The sequence below is a fragment of the Pituophis catenifer genome, unplaced genomic scaffold (assembly GCF_029215685.1).
Source record: "Pituophis catenifer annectens isolate HBS135680 unplaced genomic scaffold, rPitCat1.0.hap2 SCAF_4, whole genome shotgun sequence".
Lineage (NCBI taxonomy): Eukaryota > Metazoa > Chordata > Lepidosauria > Squamata > Colubridae > Pituophis > Pituophis catenifer.
The window spans coordinates 63000697-63018125 of record NW_027256884.1 but is presented as its reverse complement, the minus strand read 5'-3'; the positions used below and the strand labels follow the sequence as shown (position 1 = coordinate 63018125).

At 44.8% G+C, this 17429-nt stretch overlaps 1 protein-coding gene across 9 annotated transcripts in view; it reads left to right on the top strand.

Annotated features, from left to right (window-relative positions):
- Positions 1–17429, top strand: part of DMD (dystrophin) — a 2096968-nt gene that overhangs the window by 1801314 nt on the left and 278225 nt on the right. For all 9 annotated transcript variants that reach the window (XM_070944209.1, XM_070944203.1, XM_070944204.1 and 6 more), the window contains one exon: positions 5473–5551. In XM_070944209.1, the coding sequence (XP_070800310.1) occupies positions 5473–5551 (79 nt within the window). The remainder of the gene's footprint in view (positions 1–5472; positions 5552–17429) is intronic.

Genomic DNA, 17429 nt, shown 5'->3' with positions numbered 1-17429 from the left:
ATAGGTGGCTGTAGTTTCCTTTCAAACCTGCAGTAAAACACGTTCATGTCATCTGCCAGTTGTTGATTTCCTTCAGCCTGGGAAGGAGGTTTGCTATAACCGATGATATTTTTAAGAGTTTTCCACATGTTTGCTGGTTCATTTGTTGAGAACTGATTCTTTAGCTTTTCAGAATAGCTTTTTTTTGCTGCTCTGATCTCCCTTGTTAATACATTTCTGGCCTGATTGTACAGCATTTTATCACCTTTTATCACCTCTTTGGAACAACGTAGCTGCTTAAGTTTAGCTATGAACCAAGGTTTGCTGTTACTGTATATTTGCAAGTTCTTGGTTGGTACACCTAGGTCTTCACAGAAGCTGACATCTGGTGTTACAGTATCTGTGAGTTCATCTAAGTCTGCAGAGATACTTTCAAAAACATTCCAATCAGTGCAGTCAAGGCAGGCCTGTAGCTTTATCTTTGCCTCCTCCGTCCAGGTTTTCACTGATTTAATTGTTGGTTTTGTGGTTTTAAGTCTTTGCCTGTAAGCAGGTACAAGGTGAATCATGCAATGATCAGAGTGTCCCACAGCTGCTCATGGTAAGGACCGATAAGCATCTTTTAGTGTTGTGTAGCAATGGTCTAAAGTATTCTTGTCTCTAGTGGGACAATTGACATGCTGAAGGTATTTTAGTAGTTCTTTCCTTAAGTTTGCTTTGTTTAGATCTCCCAAAATAATGGCCAGTGAATCGGGGTATTTGGCTTCAGCCTCCAAAATCTGGTCAGCTAGAGTTCGTAATGCCTTGTTTACACAGGCTTGTGGGGGGACATAAACAGCAATTAGTAGAAATGAGGAGAACTCATGTGGACAGTAAAATGGTTTACAGTTGATAAGTAAAGACTCTTAAGTTTTCATCACAGAATTTATATATTATAGTTATATCCTGAGACCAGCTGTTGTTGATATATAAGCATAAGCTTCCTCCCTTCTTTTTACCTGATGATTCACTCACACTGCAATCACAAAATCTCCAGAACCGTAAAGCCTACAAACTTTAAATTTGGCACGTATGTTCCTCTTGGCTTCTAGGTGCTTGCTAAGAAAGGGTTTTTCAAAATGACCATCAGATAATTAGTATTTCTTATATTATTATTAACGTGCTCTGATGCTAATTAGTTAGATGTTCTACTCCCCCTCCCAACCTGAAAACAACTCTGGAGAGAACGGGATAGGATAGGAGAGGCTTATGTGCGGCAACCCTAAAGGAGAATAGGGGCTAGGACAGGAGAGGCTTCTGTGGGGCAAGGCTGGCTTCTGTGTGGCAAGGCTAAGGGAGAGAAGAAGATATGATATGATTGACTATGAATGTAATATCATTTGAATAGCATCATATATTCTAATACCTACTTAAATTTCCTATAGGATATCTACAGACTTTATAATTTAGATTCTTTTGTTTTGATAGTATAACATCTCTTGAACTTATTGTCACATGATGTTATGATGTCTGCTGGTGTAAATGGATTTTATGAAGTAATCAGTATTACAGGCTGCTTCCTGTTTTAACCAGAATTTCATTATTTACATTCACAGTCAATTTACATCTTATGACCACATACAAACAAAGTCTGTCAATTAGATTCTGTTCTCATAAACTGTCTGATAGTATATGTAGCATTATTGAACATAGTGTAATTTAATTGAATCAATTCTTCACATAATCTATCATGCTGCAAGACCCTTACAGGTATTCTTCTAAGTCTACAATATCTGTGTGTATGGGCATGAAATGTGCTGTTTTAGTCAGTTGCATTATTAAATAGTATGTTGTATAATGACTGACTACAGCACAAGTTCAAAAGATAAAGGTAAAGGTTTCCCCTGTCCAATCATATCCGATTCTAGGGGGCAGTGGTCATCTCCATTTCCTAGCCGAGGGAGCCATCGTTGTCTAAAGACATTTCCATGGTCATGTGGCTAACAGGACTATATGCCAAGGCACATGGACACTGTTACCTTCCCATTGAAGTAGTACCTATTTATGTACTCACATTTTCATGCTTTCAAACTGCTAAGTGGGCAAGAGCTGGGGCAATTAAAAAGAGCTCACTCTGCCATGTAGTGCTTGGGTCTCGAACACAGGCTATCTGCTTTCTAGCTGACAAGCTCAGCATCTTTAACTGCTGAACCATTGCATCTCTTTGCTCAAAATATATTGAATGCAATAACATACGTATCAATTTTAGTTATTTCAATCTTGCATGCATGGAGTCCTTCCTTCCTTCCTTCCTTCCTTCCTTCCTTCCTTCCTTCCTTCCTTCCTTCCTTCCTTCTTTCCTTCCTTCCTTGTCCTATGTTGTCATCACACTATTATTCTCTACATTTTCCCAAAATCCTAACCTGGTTTACATTCTTTTTTGTAATGCCAGAAGAGGTTAGATAATATCCCCTCCCTTTTTTCCCCCTTTATAATATCAGTGCCTTGAATAGTATGTATTACATAATTAGTGCTGGATAAAGACCTTTCTATTGTACTGCTGTGCTATTCCACTGAGCTATTCCAGTTCACCACTGCTGCCTGTTGCCGCCACCGCACCAACCCCTCCCAACCGCTGTCACAGCCCAGTCTATGATGCAACATTCGCTCCATAAGACACACTGACATTTCCACCCACTTTTGGGGCGGGGAGTACATCTTATGGAGCAAAAAATACGGTACTTCTGCTGATGTTATTTTGTCCATGCCAGCATATATAAATAGAATGTATTAGAAAAGGTGCAGTTGTCTAATGAGTTTCTTGACCATTCTTCCATAATAACTTGTGAAATGTTTGGGAATTGTTGCATGAAAACTAATTAAATCATTTTAGTTTGAGGAAATAGGCATCACTAAGGATTATAAAAAAGGAAATACCAACAGACATAGATAAAAGGCAGGTAGGGAATGAATCTAATGCAATACTATAGAGATCCTTTGATAGAAACCTGTTATGAAAGGCATTTTCCTAGTTCTCTATACAGACTGAAAATGTGTTTGTCAAAAGCTCCACAGAAGAGGTAATATGTGTATAAAATTACATTTTTAACAGCAAGTAACACTATTAATAGGAGAGGAGAGCATTCTCCATGATCAGATTGAAGTCAAGTTGTCTGTGTTCTTTTTCTTTTTGTGTTAACACAAATTAACACAAGAGTTTTCTTGCTAAAATCTACAAATTAAAAAAATTATTTCAATCTTATTAAATGCATTATTTAGAAAATATTAAGTTAAATCATGAATACCATGAATATTTCATTGAGAGCATGTTGCTGTAGTGGTTAAGGCTTCAGTCTGGAAAGCAGGAAACCATGATTTCTTGATCCACATTAGGCACAAAACCAACTGGGTGATCTGGACCAGTCATTCTCTCTCAGCCCTAGGAAAAAACAGTAGCAAATCACTTCTGAAAACCTTGCCAAGAAAATTCCAGGGATTAGTTCAGGTTAGCTTTTGCAACAGTTTAGAAAACAAGTAGGCATTGCTTGGTCTACAATTACAGTGATTACTAGGTAATGTATGAGATCGATGTACAAAAAACAGAAATTCTATTGATTCTAAACTCAGATTTCTGTTTGCAACTAATTTTATTTCTGCTTCCTTAATTTTCTGTATAAATAGAAAGTTAAATACACACAATGACATGTAGTACTTGTCACTTAATGTAGTACTTTTTTGTAAGTGTGCATTATTCTCCAAGTGATATCACATAAAATTGTTTATATTGTCTATCTAAATAAAATAGCAAAAAGGTAAAATGTTCAATTGTGATAGAACACAATTTTATTCCATCACCTTTCCTATCACTTAGCAGAGCAGGGAGGAGGAGAGGAGAGGAGAGGAGAGGAGAGGAGAGGAGAGGAGAGGAGAGGAGAGGCAAGTTTAATGTGGACCATCTAGGCAGCCCTGTTTGCTGGTGGAAGCAGCATTCTGGCATGACAGACCAGCAAACGGGAGCCTGCAGAGCAAAGAGTAACAGCAGTGCAGCAGGGAGGAGAACCAGCAGCAAGGGGCAGCATAGCGAACTAGAGCCTGAGAGCAGCGCAGAGAGCAGTAGTGAAAGTGATGGTGGAGCAATGATGGAATCAGTGGTGGTGGAGCATTGCAGCACAGTGAACTGGTGACTGGAAACAGCAATGGAACAGTGTGGCAGACCAACACAGGGCGGGGGGGCAATGACGCGAATTGAAAAGCAGGGAGAGCTGAATATCTAGTAGTGGCAGGCGAAAAGCAAGTAGGAAGAAAGGATAAAAAGACAACAACTACAGAACACAAGGCAAAAAAAAATCAAAGCCAAGTAGACAATAGGAACATATAAAGGGAGAAGAAAGAGATAAATAAATCTCACCAGAAAGTAGGAAGGGAAAGGATCACAAGAAGGCAGGGAGAAAAGGGATAATTATAGAATATTCCATTACAGGATGAGAATCAATTTAAGCCCCACCCACTGAAAATTTTAAAATTTGACTTTTTAAATGAACTTCTAGAACTTTAAAATTTTAAACTAGACATTTTTTCTTAAATTTTGAAAATTTTAAATAAATAATCTGTTGGAATAACAAATTTCTAAACTGGACATTTTTCCCGTTCAAAAATCTGTGATAAAACTGTCTACATTTTCACAAAAAAAAAATTAACCCACTCATGGACAAAGAAACTGATACTATTGCGATATGCAAAACATGTTCCATGTATACATTTATGCCCATAGAAGACTCAGACTATATATGTATCAAATGTAAACTAATTAATTTACTAGAAGAAAAAGTAAAAGGTCTAGAAGAAACTTTAACTACTCTGAAACTCAACCTACAAAATGTGAAACCCCAAACCTCGCAAGAAGAATATGCCCAAATTGAACATAATAATGATCAAACAACGTCTAAAATAATCGAGCCCTTAGAAGACAGATGGACATATGTCACTCATAGAAAAAAACAATGCTAATACAAAACCCCTGTCCAACCCACTCTGAAGCAGCCCCACTGGTGCTGAGCAATCAATTTCATAGATTCTCTGGAAGAGTTTTTTTTTTTTTCTTGATAGCCTCAGTTAAAAAAAATCTTTGAAAATATTATTGTTACAAAAAAAGAAATTGTATCCGGTTTGATAGACTTGAGCAATATGCAGATTAAATGTGAACTCTGTATAAATGAAAAAGCAATATCTGTTTATGCTGCTTATTTGTAATTTATATAAATTATTTACAACATAAAAATAGAATGCTCCCCATCCAATGGTTGAAATCATGATGAATTTTCATTCTGTATCATTCATATAACTAGAATTCTTGTAAATAAAGATTCATTCAGGATTTTAATTAAATATTTTCTTCTCCAGATGAAAGTTTTGATTGTATTGTTTGTAAATTGTAGTAGCAATAATAGCTGTACAGGTCTATGAAAGTAATGATTATTTTTTCTGATTGTTGCACTTAATCTCCTCTCCATCCAGTTGTCCATTGATGAGCGTATCAGGCAACTGCATGAGGCCCACCGAGATTTTGGCCCCACTTCTCAGCACTTTCTTTCCAGTAAGTAATATCACTTCAGTTGTTGTTGCTGCTGATAACTTACACAGTGATCCTTATCAGTGGTTGGTTTCAAAAATTTTCACTACTGGTTTGGTAGGCATGACTAGATGGGGGGCATGTAATTGAGTGGACATGGCCAACTTGACATCACTCATGCCCACGCCCACTCAATCACATGACCCCCCCCCACCTAGTCACACTCACAGGAAAAGGTAGGAAAATTTTTGGAATTTCCACCTATCTACCCCTGCCCCCCCTTCACCACTCACCCCCGGTTCCCCTCCTTTAGCGGCCCCAGTCCTAGCCTCGCTTCCTCACCACCACTGCTGGAAAGTGGCTGGCAAAGAAGCTGGCTGCAGGCCACTGAAAAGTACCAGAGGTCATGGAAAAAGCTGCTGCAGTCCCCACCATGTTCTTTGCTTGGACTTGCAAGGCAATGGGATGCACATGTGCGAAGAACATGGCGGCAACGAACATGGCAGGCGGGGCGACCGGGGGGATCAGTTCGGGAGCGTGGCTAGCCGCCCATCACTACCGGTTCGTCGACCTTGGCCAAATTTCCGCCAACGGTTTGTGCGAATCGGCTGAATGCCACCTCTGATCCTTATATTTTGAAAAGCCTACCACAGATAAGATATTGTGCTGTTTTTATTGTATGTATTCTATTAAGTGAATTCAGCAATTCAGATTTGTTTTGAGTTGAAGCATTCTGCATCTCTGCACTGGGCCCTTAAGCTCTTCCTGTCATGTGCTAATGCTGGTTGGACTCAAAGCCATCTTAAGAATACTACAAGCTACCACACACACTGGATAATTTTTCTGCTGCTATTTTGTCACAACTTTCCACAGGAGCTTTAACAAATGACATTTGCCTTTCTTTCTATCATTTCATTCCACTGAATATGCATACTTTTAGTAGAGTATATGTATACATTGGTGTATAGGTATGCATAAACACGCAACCATATATACTATAAAATTCATATAGACAAAGCTAAAAAATAAAAATGCAGACAGAACAATGAACTTTAAAATCAACATTCCTTTATCAAGCAATTTCATGCTTATTCAATGAATTCTGTTTCCGCTAACATTATAGAAACTCTTCATTCATGGTTCTGGTAGTGTAGTGGTTATATTTGGCTTATATGTAGAATATCACTGCTTTGAAACTCAGCTTCAATTACTATTTTTTTTCTTTACCTAAGTTTGTTTTTGTTGTGATGAAAACTACCTCAGATGGACTTCCAGTTGGCGATCCGTGGCGACATGGCATTGTGAGAGCGATCACTGCTCTTCAACACTGTTTTCTCACCGTGTTTTGGAGACCTCAAGAGGCGAGAAAGCCTGGAGAGCTTCTCGGACAATAGAGGGAATCCGAAGAGTGGAAAAGCGAGGTGCAAGCACCTTCCACTTGAACGGAAACCTCTGTCTAACCGGCACAGGTGCATCTGCTGATTAATGGCAGACCCGAAGCCACGGTAGCCAGCAAACGACGGGAAGCAAGAAATTGGGGTGGCTGATGTGGAAAGAGGACCTAAACCCCAATCCCTGGTGACTGTGGGGATTGATCTCAAGGGAGTGTAACAGGCTGTGCCGGCTGGAAGAACTCTTGGTGAGCGGAAAGGCGGCGATTGAAAGTGACGGAGTAGACTGTGAACGAGTGGCTTACCAGCAAGCCTGTACAGAAGAAGCTGAGACTGTTAAGGCTGAGAAAAGGTGTAGATAGAAGATCGATGGGCTGTTGCTGACAGTAAGGAACGAGAGTTGTGACTGTGTATATAAATAGATTAGAGTGGACTGTGAATTTGTCAAATAGTGATTCGGATGTTTTCGGAGGAAAGAGAAACTGGAAGTGCAGCCATTGCCTGAGTTTGACAGTAAGACAGTTGGTGCATGACAGCGAGAAATAGCAGAAGGCGACATATCGGACTTGGATTTTAAATTAACAAATCCTGGCAGTAAGAGGACTCTGAAACTGCAAAAAACTGAAACTGAAAAGTTGCAGCAACCTACGTAATATAATAGATCTCCAAACTTTAACTTATTAACCTTCTTATACAACTACATATCTATCTACTTATAAGATTGCTTATTGCTTAACGCATTGTAAGCTGCCCTGAGTCTCCGGAGAAGGGCGGCATATAAATCAAATTTTTAAAAAAAGATACCTTTTATTTTTTTTTTAAAAAAAAAATTATTATATTTTTATTGTTAAAAAATAACAAAAAGGAAAAAAAATCAATACAAAAAATCAATAGTAAGGAAAAAAAAATTTTTTTCCCCCAACGTGCTATACAAACGGAAAGGAAGTTTTAGGAACTTGAAATCTTCAATTCTTCCAGAAATCTCTTTGATAAGGTACTGGTGCTGATTCATCCAATCTCCCAAGTGCAAAATCCACAAATGGTTGCCAAGTGTTCCAAAAAACATTTTCTTTATATATACCACTTCTAATTTTAATATCACAAGTCAATTTATCATTTAATGCAAATTTCCATGTTTCATTGTACCATTCTTCTAATTTTAAGTCAACATTTAATTTCCAATATCTAGCAATTATAATTCTCCCCATTATAACCAAAATCCTCACCAAAAAGATACCTTAAATAATCCTCCCTGCCTCTTTCTGTGTAGCCTTATATATTCTTTCTATATAGCTTTAGCAGACTTAGATATATTTATAAGTCCACGTATACTTAATTCAACTTAATTCAACTATTTAATTACAATGTATATTGACTCTATTTATTTATGCTAATGTAGTGTACATACCTTAATTAATTAATATTTTAACTAGTCTGTTGTGTTTAACTGTGGTAAGAACTGAGAACAATTAAGGATAGAATATTAATGAATTAACATTTGCTCATTAATTTGGATAATTATAGTTACTTCAAGTATTTTTGATTAACAATAATTGAATGAACTGTGAATGTTATTATAGATCTAGATTGGTTGAGGTGAATTGATAAAGTGGTGGATTTAGCTAGTACTGAATAATATATAAAATAAGGAAAATAGGATCAATTAGGTACTCTTTGCAATTGGGTAAGGAACAGATAGGAGGAAGAGGAGGAAAAATTTCCTTTTCTTAGTGGATGATAATTTGGAGGAACATCGAGAAAATCGTGAGAGATCAGAAAAGAGTTCTGAAAATGACAAGTATCTCATCGACTATACTTAAGGCAGGAAAGAAAACCACCTCCAATACCACAATAACAATGACCTCTCCAGCATTACAAAGATCTACTGAAGGATTAACAAAAACAGAAAAATCAGTGATGTTGCCAGCCATGCAAGCAATGCAAGCGACCTTGTCAACAATACAGGATACCATGCTTAAAATGCAAGAAAAGATGACAAATAATCATGCAGAACTGAAGACAGATATCCATGCCGTTGACCAAAAAATGAGTGAGATCCAAGAATCCATATACAATAATGAACAAAAAATAATAAAGGTGGAGACCAGGATGGAACAGAATGAAAGGAATCTTGACTCTATTGATCAGAAGCTGATGGCACAAAATAGGGAATTAGAGGACTCTATAATCCAGTTTGAAATGGATAGAGCATCTTTCTATCTACGTTTCCAAAACACAGTGGAAGACAAGGACGAAGATCTGGGCCAAGTAATGGTAAACTTAATAGCAGAAATATTACAGCAAGACAAGGATGATATCGTAAAAGAGCTGGATGATGTTGTGGCCCCGCCCTCTGAGCCTGTCCCATCGGAGGAAGAAAGCTCCGAGCATGAGGAAGAGGAGTCAGCCAGGCCTCCCTCTCCAGGCCCCTCCCCTCTGGCATTGTCTCAAGTGCCGGTCGAGGGAGAGGAGACAGCTGATTCGAGTCAAAGTGATAATGAAACATCATTCCTGGACGCACGCCTCCGAAGGCGTGATAAACGTTTGCAGCAGCTTAGGAGGCGTGCTAGGGATTAGCACTGAGTCACTGGACCACACCCCAGAGACTATATAATAGAGGGTAGTGGTCAAAGGATCCTTGTGACGAACAAAGCAAAACCTTGGAGTCACTAAAGCCTCGTCCGGAACTGCTGGGAGGAATATTATTTCTGTTTGGACTTTCTTGAACGTTCGTATCTTATCTGTCTGTTTGTGAAAATAAAGTAACTTGGCAGACGGTGTGTCTATCGCTGCCAAGTCAGAGATAAGAACTGGGTGCGTTCCAAAGTGTTTCCTTAACCCTCGACTGGCTGTGTGTGTGTGTGTGGGGACGGGGACAGATCATCTTGTTCGTCACCCCATACTCCATCGTTAACCCACGATGGACCAACAGCTGCAGCAGCAGTTACAGCAGATACTGCAGGCCAATCAGCTTCTGCAACAGCAAGTAGCACAGCTAACTGCCCAACTTGCTTTGGGAAATGCTCCTGCAGCTCCACCTCCTCCCCCTCCCCGTCCGAGATGCCCAGTAAACGTGCCAGATAGGTTTTCTGGGCAGCAGGAGATGTTTCCGGCCTTCTTGGGACAATGCCAACTGTTTATGGCAATGAGGCCGGAGGATTTTCCGGATGACCGGGCTCGGGTGGCATTTGTTATCAGCTCCCTCTCGGGCACTGCCGCCCGATGGGCCACGCCCCTGTTGTTGCAAGATAGCCCCTTGCTCCTGGACTTTCAGGGCTTTTTACAACACCTGCGCACCATGTTTGAGGACCCCCTCCGGGTGCAGACGGCAGCGAGGCGCATCAAGGACCTCCGCCAAGGCAAGCGCCCCCTGCAGGACTATATTGCAGAGTTCCGACTGCTAGGCCAGGATTCGGCTTGGAATGAGGTGGCGCTGATGGACGCCTTCCAGGACGGCCTTTCCGACGAGATGCAGGACGAGCTGGTTCGTGTGGAGGCGCCACCGACCCTTGACGCGCTGGTGACCCAATGCCTGCGTATCGACGCCCGCTTGCAACGGCGACGGCCCCGTCGGGCTCTTCCGGAACCATCGACAGCGTCGGCACCCCCGTGTTTCGCACCGACAGCGCTCCGGACCGCACAGCGTTTTGTGGCGACGGCTGAGGAGCCTATGGAGCTCGGAGCAGCCAGACCTCAACTGACGGCCCAGGAGCGGATGCGGAGACGTCAAGGGGGGTTGTGCCTCTATTGCGGTGAGGCGGGACATTTTGCCGCCTCGTGTCCCCGGAAGCGGAGTGGACCGCTCAAGCCTGTTCCGGAGTCTCGGCGTGACCTGCCGGGAAACGGGCCAGGCCTGGCCTAGGGGAAACTCTGGGTCAGGCACGTGACCATGCCCCGCCGGAGTCGGCGGCTGTGGACTGTGAGCCCCCTCGGCACCTGATTTTGAACACCCGGGTGTTGTTGGCTAACCGGTCGGAGGGGCTCCAAGCGCACGCGCTGGTGGACTCGGGGGCCACCACGAACTTTATGGACCAGGCCTTTGTGGCCCATTACAAAGTCCCCTTGGTTCCAGTGGACCCTCCGTTGAGGGTTGAAACTATAGATGGGCGGGAACTCGTGGCGGGGCCCATCAAAACTGCTACCCAGCCCTTGCGCCTCGCCATTGGAAACCACGAGGAGGCGATCCAGTTTTACGTAACGGCGGATCTGCACTTTCCCTTGGTCCTGGGGATGGCCTGGCTTCGGGCGCACGACCCTCAGGTGGTGTGGTCGAGAAATGCCATCTCGTTCCCGAGCCTGCAGTGTGTCGACCACCTTCGCCACACCTGCGCCGGCCAGGACGTCTCTGCCCCAAACGTCTCCTTGCCTCCGGAGCTGACGCCCTTCGCCGACGTGTTCAGCGAGAAGGAGGCGGACCGCTTGCCCCCGCACCGACCCTACGACTGTGCGGTGGACCTAATGCCCAACGCGCCCCTGCCATCGGGACGCCTGTACTCCATGTCGGAGCCCGAGCTGGCCGCCTTACGGGACTTTCTGGAAAAGAACCTGGCCCGTGGGTTCATCCGGCCTTCGACCTCCCCGCTCTCGGCCCTGGTCCTCTTCGTTAAAAAGAAGACGGGGGACTTGCGCCTGTGTTGCGACTACCGGCGCTTGAATGCCATCACAGTGCGAAATCGCTACCCCCCTGCCGCTGATCCCGGAGCTGATGGAGAGGTTGCGGGAGGCCTCGATCTTCACTAAGCTCGATCTCCGAGGGGCTTACAACCTGGTGCGCGTGAGAGAGGGGGACGAGTGGAAGACGGCGTTCGGCACGCGGTACGGACACTTCGAGTATACCGTCATGCCGTTCGGGTTGACCAACGCCCCCGCGGTCTTCCATCACTTGATGAACGATGTGTTCCAGGACATGCTGGATCGGTTCGTGGTGATCTACTTGGATGACATTTTGATCTATTCCCGGACCCCGGAAAGTCACCTCCAGCATGTCCGCCAGGTCCTGCAGCGCCTGCGGGAGCACCAGCTCTATGCGAAGTTGGAGAAATGCTACTTCTTCCAGACTTCCATAGAGTTCCTCGGGCACATCATCACCCCCGAGGGCATCGCGATGGACCCGCACAAGGTGGAGGCCTTGCGCAGTTGGGAACCCCCGCGTCGGGTGAAGGACGTCCAGCGTCTGTTGGGATTCGCCAACTACTATCGGACCTTCATCCCGGGCTTCGCCACCCTGACCTTGCCGTTGACCCAGCTCCTTCGGAAGAAGGTCCCGTTCCAGTGGGGACCCCCGCAGCAGCAGGCCTTCGAGGTCCTCAAGCAGGCCTTCCTCACGGAGCCAGTCCTGAGGCACCCCAATCCACACCGTCCGTTCGTGGTGGAGACGGACGCGTCCAACGTGGCGATTGTGGCGGTGCTGCTACAGGCTCCGGTGGATGGCGGCACTCTTTTTCCCTGCGCATACTACTCCCGGAAACTCAACCCTTCCGAGCGCAACTACACCATCTGGGAAAAGGAGTTGCTGGCCATCAAGGCCGCGTTCGAGGCTTGGCGACATCACCTCGAGGGGGCCCGACACCAGGTGGAGGTGCGGACGGACCATCGGAACCTGGAGCACCTCACCACGGCACGGAAGTTGAACCAGCGGCAGATCCGGTGGTCGTTGTTTTTTGCCCGGTTCAACTTCCACGTCACCTACATTCCGAGCAACCTCAACCAGAGGGCGGACGCGCTATCCCGTAAGCCGGAATATTTTTGCCCCAAGGACTCCCTTCCCCCCCGGACGGTGCTGCCAGCGGACTCCTTGGCCGCGGTCCAGGAACCGGTGGACCTGCGGGCTCAGGTGCTGGAAGCGCAGCGACGGGACGACTGGTCGCAGCAGCGGAGAGCGGACGTCAGCCCCGCGTCCCCATGGACCGTGGAGGAGGGCTTGCTCAGACATCGGGGTCGGCTGTACGTGCCCACGAGTCCGCTCCGAGCCCTCGTCATGAACCAGTGTCATGACAACCCCGCGGCGGGGCACTTCGGCTTCTTTAAGACTTTGAACCTGGTGACACGGACTTTTTGGTGGCCTCGGGTACGGAACAACGTGCACGCCTACGTGACGTCCTGTGTGACGTGCCGACAGGCCAAAGCTGCGTCCGGCCCCCCTCCCGGACTCCTCCAGCCGCTGCCGACACCGGAGAGACCGTGGGGAGCCATCTCCATGGACTTCCTGACAGACCTGCCCCTGTCCTCTACGTACACGACCGTCCTCGTGGTGGTGGATGCGCTCACGAAAATGGCACATTTCATCCCGTGCCGCGGCCTGCCCTCGGCCCGCACCACGGCTCGCCTGTTCCTGCAACATATCTTCCGCCTCCACGGCCTGCCGGACCGGGTGGTTTCGGACCGCGGGGCCCAGTTCACGGCCCGCTTCTGGAAAAGCCTGATGGCCGCGCTGGAGGTGCAGGTGTGCCTGTCGTCGTCGCACCATCCGGAGACTGACGGGGGCACGGAGAAGGTCATCGGCATACTGGAGCAGTACCTCCGCTGTTTTGTCAACCAGCAGCAGGACAACTGGGCCGAGTACCTTCCCCTGGCGGAGTTCGCCTTTAATAACTCCCAACACACCTCCACCCATATGACCCCGTTCCATGCCAACGTCGGATACCATCCACGGCTTTTCCCGTTGACCATCATGGACTCCCCTGTTCCCGAGACCCGGGACTTCCTCTCAGAGCTGCAGGCGGTGCAGCAACTGGTGCGGCGGCAGCTGATCCGGGCGAAAGAGGATTATAAACGGTTCGCCGATTGCGCCCGCCGGGCGATGCCACCGCTGGAAGTAGGAGATCGGGTGTGGTTGTCCACGAAACACCTCCCCACGGACCGGCCGGTACGGAAACTGGCCCAACGCTTTATCGGTCCCTTCCCTATCGAGGCGGTCATCAATCCGGTGGCCTACCGGTTGACTCTACCCCGCTCCATGCGGCTCCACCCTGTTTTTCATCGGTCCCTCCTGGTCCCTGAGGCCCCCGCGAGCCATCTCCGCCGCCCGCCGACGCCTGCCCCCCCAGCCGCAGCCGACGAGGACGACGCCTCGACGTACGAGGTGGACAGTATCCGGGACTCCCGTTGGCTGAAGGGGCGCTTCCAATACCTCATCGCCTGGAAGGGATACGGGCCCGAGGATTTCACCTGGGTGGACGCGTCTGCCGTTCAGGCCCCTGACCTGGTGCGGGCTTTCCACGAACAGTTCCCGTCCCGACCCCATCCCGACCGTCAGACCCGGGGGAAGGGCCCTGCGGTGGGGGATAGTGTTGTGGCCCCGCCCTCTGAGCCTGTCCCATCGGAGGAAGAAAGCTCCGAGCATGAGGAAGAGGAGTCAGCCAGGCCTCCCTCTCCAGGCCCCTCCCCTCTGGCATTGTCTCAAGTGCCGGTCAAGGGAGAGGAGACAGCTGATTCGAGTCAAAGTGATAATGAAACATCATTCCTGGACGCACGCCTCCGAAGGCGTGATAAACGTTTGCAGCAGTTTAGGAGGCGTGCTAGGGATTAGCACTGAGTCACTGGACCACACCCCAGAGACTATATAATAGAGGGTAGTGGTCAAAGGATCCTTGTGACGAACAAAGCAAAACCTTGGAGTCACTAAAGCCTCGTCCGGAACTGCTGGGAGGAATATTATTTCTGTTTGGACTTTCTTGAACGTTCGTATCTTATCTGTCTGTTTGTGAAAATAAAGTAACTTGGCAGACGGTGTGTCTATCGCTGCCAAGTCAGAGATAAGAACTGGGTGCGTTCCAAAGTGTTTCCTTAACCCTCGACTGGTTGTGTGTGTGTGTGTGTGAGGACGGGGACAGATCAGATGAAGTCTACAGAGTGCAAACTAACTATGCCAGGAGAAATAAATTGCCTAGAGAAGTGCAAATTAGATTTGCAAGGAAGAAAGTTAAAGATATCCTATATAACATTGTGAGAGAGGAACCTGTGACCTATAAAGGGAAGGAGGTGATAATCCTGAAACAAGTCCCCAAGAGAGTGAGGGATTTGAGAAGAGATAACAGGTTCCTGGCAATACAGTTAAGCAAGAGGAATATTCCCTTTAGATGGATCTTACCAGAGGGAATGCTGATCACTTCACAAGGGAAAAAAATTAAAATAGATAGCCTCATCTCTGCACAAGAATTTTTGGATCAGCTGAGAGGTGCAGAGGAAGACCATAGTAGTAAGGAGGAGCTGGAGGTGGTCTCCCAAGAGGAAGAAAGCATACAACAAAGGAAGTCTAAAGAAGGAACACCAGAGGAAAAAGAGAAGGAAGAGAAGGAGATCAAAGAGACTAAGGGAAAGAAACAAAGACCGCAAAGAGCTGTACGAGCAAATAAGAACTAAACTAGCTTAGTAGAGAGATGGGGGGGATGGAAATTATTATCTGTTAATGTTAATGGCTTAAACGATGATAGGAAAAGAAAACACATATTTTCGAAATTAAATAAACACAATGCTGATATAATATGCCTCCAAGAGGTTCATGTAAAAAGAGAAGAGGAGAAATACTTAGAATTTGATAAATTTGGGATGACCTTCACCTCCTTAGCCGAAAAAAAAGGGGGGAGTAGCACTGTATGTTAAAAAAGGGATCACTGCTGAACTTAAATATACCGATACGAAAGGAAGAATACTGGCAATTGAGATTATGAGGGGGAATATCCCAATATTAGTAGTAGCTATTTATGCTCCAAATAGAAACCTGGGAGAGTTTTACAAGAAATTGGGTGATAAAATAAGCAAAATGGAATATGGAAATATTTGTGTACTCAGGGACTTTAATGGGGTAGTAAACCAGGATAAGGATTATAGAAGCGGTAAAGAAAAAAAGAAAATGAGGGAAAAGCTGCCAAAAGCCTTCTTTGCTCTAGTGGATGAACAAAATTTAGTGGATATATGGCGGGCTTTACACCCGAATGAGAAGCAATTTACCTTCTACTCGAACCCCCAGAAATCCTGGTCAAGGATTGACATGATGTGGGTCAGTAGAGCCTTGGGGATGGAAATCGATACAGTGGAAATAACCCCAAATATATGGGCTGATCACAGTCCACTGGAGATAAAGTGGAAAAACCCACAAAGGAAAAAACAGAAGAGATGGAGGTTAAGCACCCAAATTCTGAGAGACAAGGAGTTTACCAAAAAACTTGGGGGAAAGCTAAAATCATTTTTTGTGGAAAATGAAAGTCAAGAGATGTCTCAAGCGATTGTTTGGGATACAATGAAGGCATATTTAAGGGGGCTAGTAATATCGCATAGCATACATAAGAATAAAGAGAAAAGGAAGATGCAGAAGGATCTGGTAGAGAAGTAGAAAAGAGACTATAGCAGAACCTGGGCGATGAGGTAGTAAAAGAAAATTGGATGACAATAAGACACAAATTAAACCTATTGGAGCAAGAGGAATTGACATGTAAAATTAAACAATCTAAACAATATTATTTTGAGAACACAAATAAACCGGGGAGGTGGTTATCGTACAAATTAAAAAAGGAGAAGGAAAAGGGGATTAAACATCAATTGGAAAACCTGGATGGAAAAATATTGAACAAAGAGGAGGAAAAATTGGAATTGGCCCGAAAATATTATGAAGCTTTGTATAAGGAGGAGGAAACCCCAATGGAAAAAATTAAACAATATTTGGCAAAAGAGAAACTCCCTCAGATAAAAGAGGAAGAAAGGGAGATGCTTAATGGGGAGATTACGGTGGAGGAATTAAGGAGGGTAATATCTAAATTAAAGAATAATAAAACACCAGGCCCGGATGGTCTCCCAGGAGAACTCTATAAAAATAGTGATCTGGAGGAAATACTCATACCAAAATTGTTGGTAATATGTAATGAGGCTTTGAGAGGATCCAAGATCCCAGATTCATGGAGGGAGGCGTACATTAGTCTTAAAAGAAGATTCGAAACAAATAAAGAATTATAGGCCTATCTCCCTACTCAATACAGATTATAAAATATTTATGAGTGTTATCGCAGGAAGGATGAAGATAATATTGAATAATTGGATTCACTCTGATCAAAATGGATTTCTCCCGGGAAGGCAGATTAAGAACAACTTGAGGGTCGTGATAGATGTTCAAGAATATTACGAAATACATTCCGAGAAACAAATGGCACTAGTCTTCTATATGCCCAGAAGGCATTTGATAATTTAAATTGGGGATTCATGATCCAGCAAATTAAAGAGATGAATTTTGGTGAAAATTTTGAGAATGCGATTATAGCAATATACGATAAACAAAGAGCAAACATTTTATTAAATGGTGACATGACAAAAACCTTCCAGATTAGCAAGGGAGTGAGACAAGGCTGCCCGCTGTCACCACTTCTATTTATATTGGCCTTGGAGGTTCTCCTAAGAAGAATTAAACATAACAATGAGATAAGAGGATTGAAAATTAGGAGCGAAATATTTAAAATTCAGGCATTTGCTGATGATGTAGCATTAATTATGGAGGAACTGTTAGTAACGGGACAAAAAGTCTT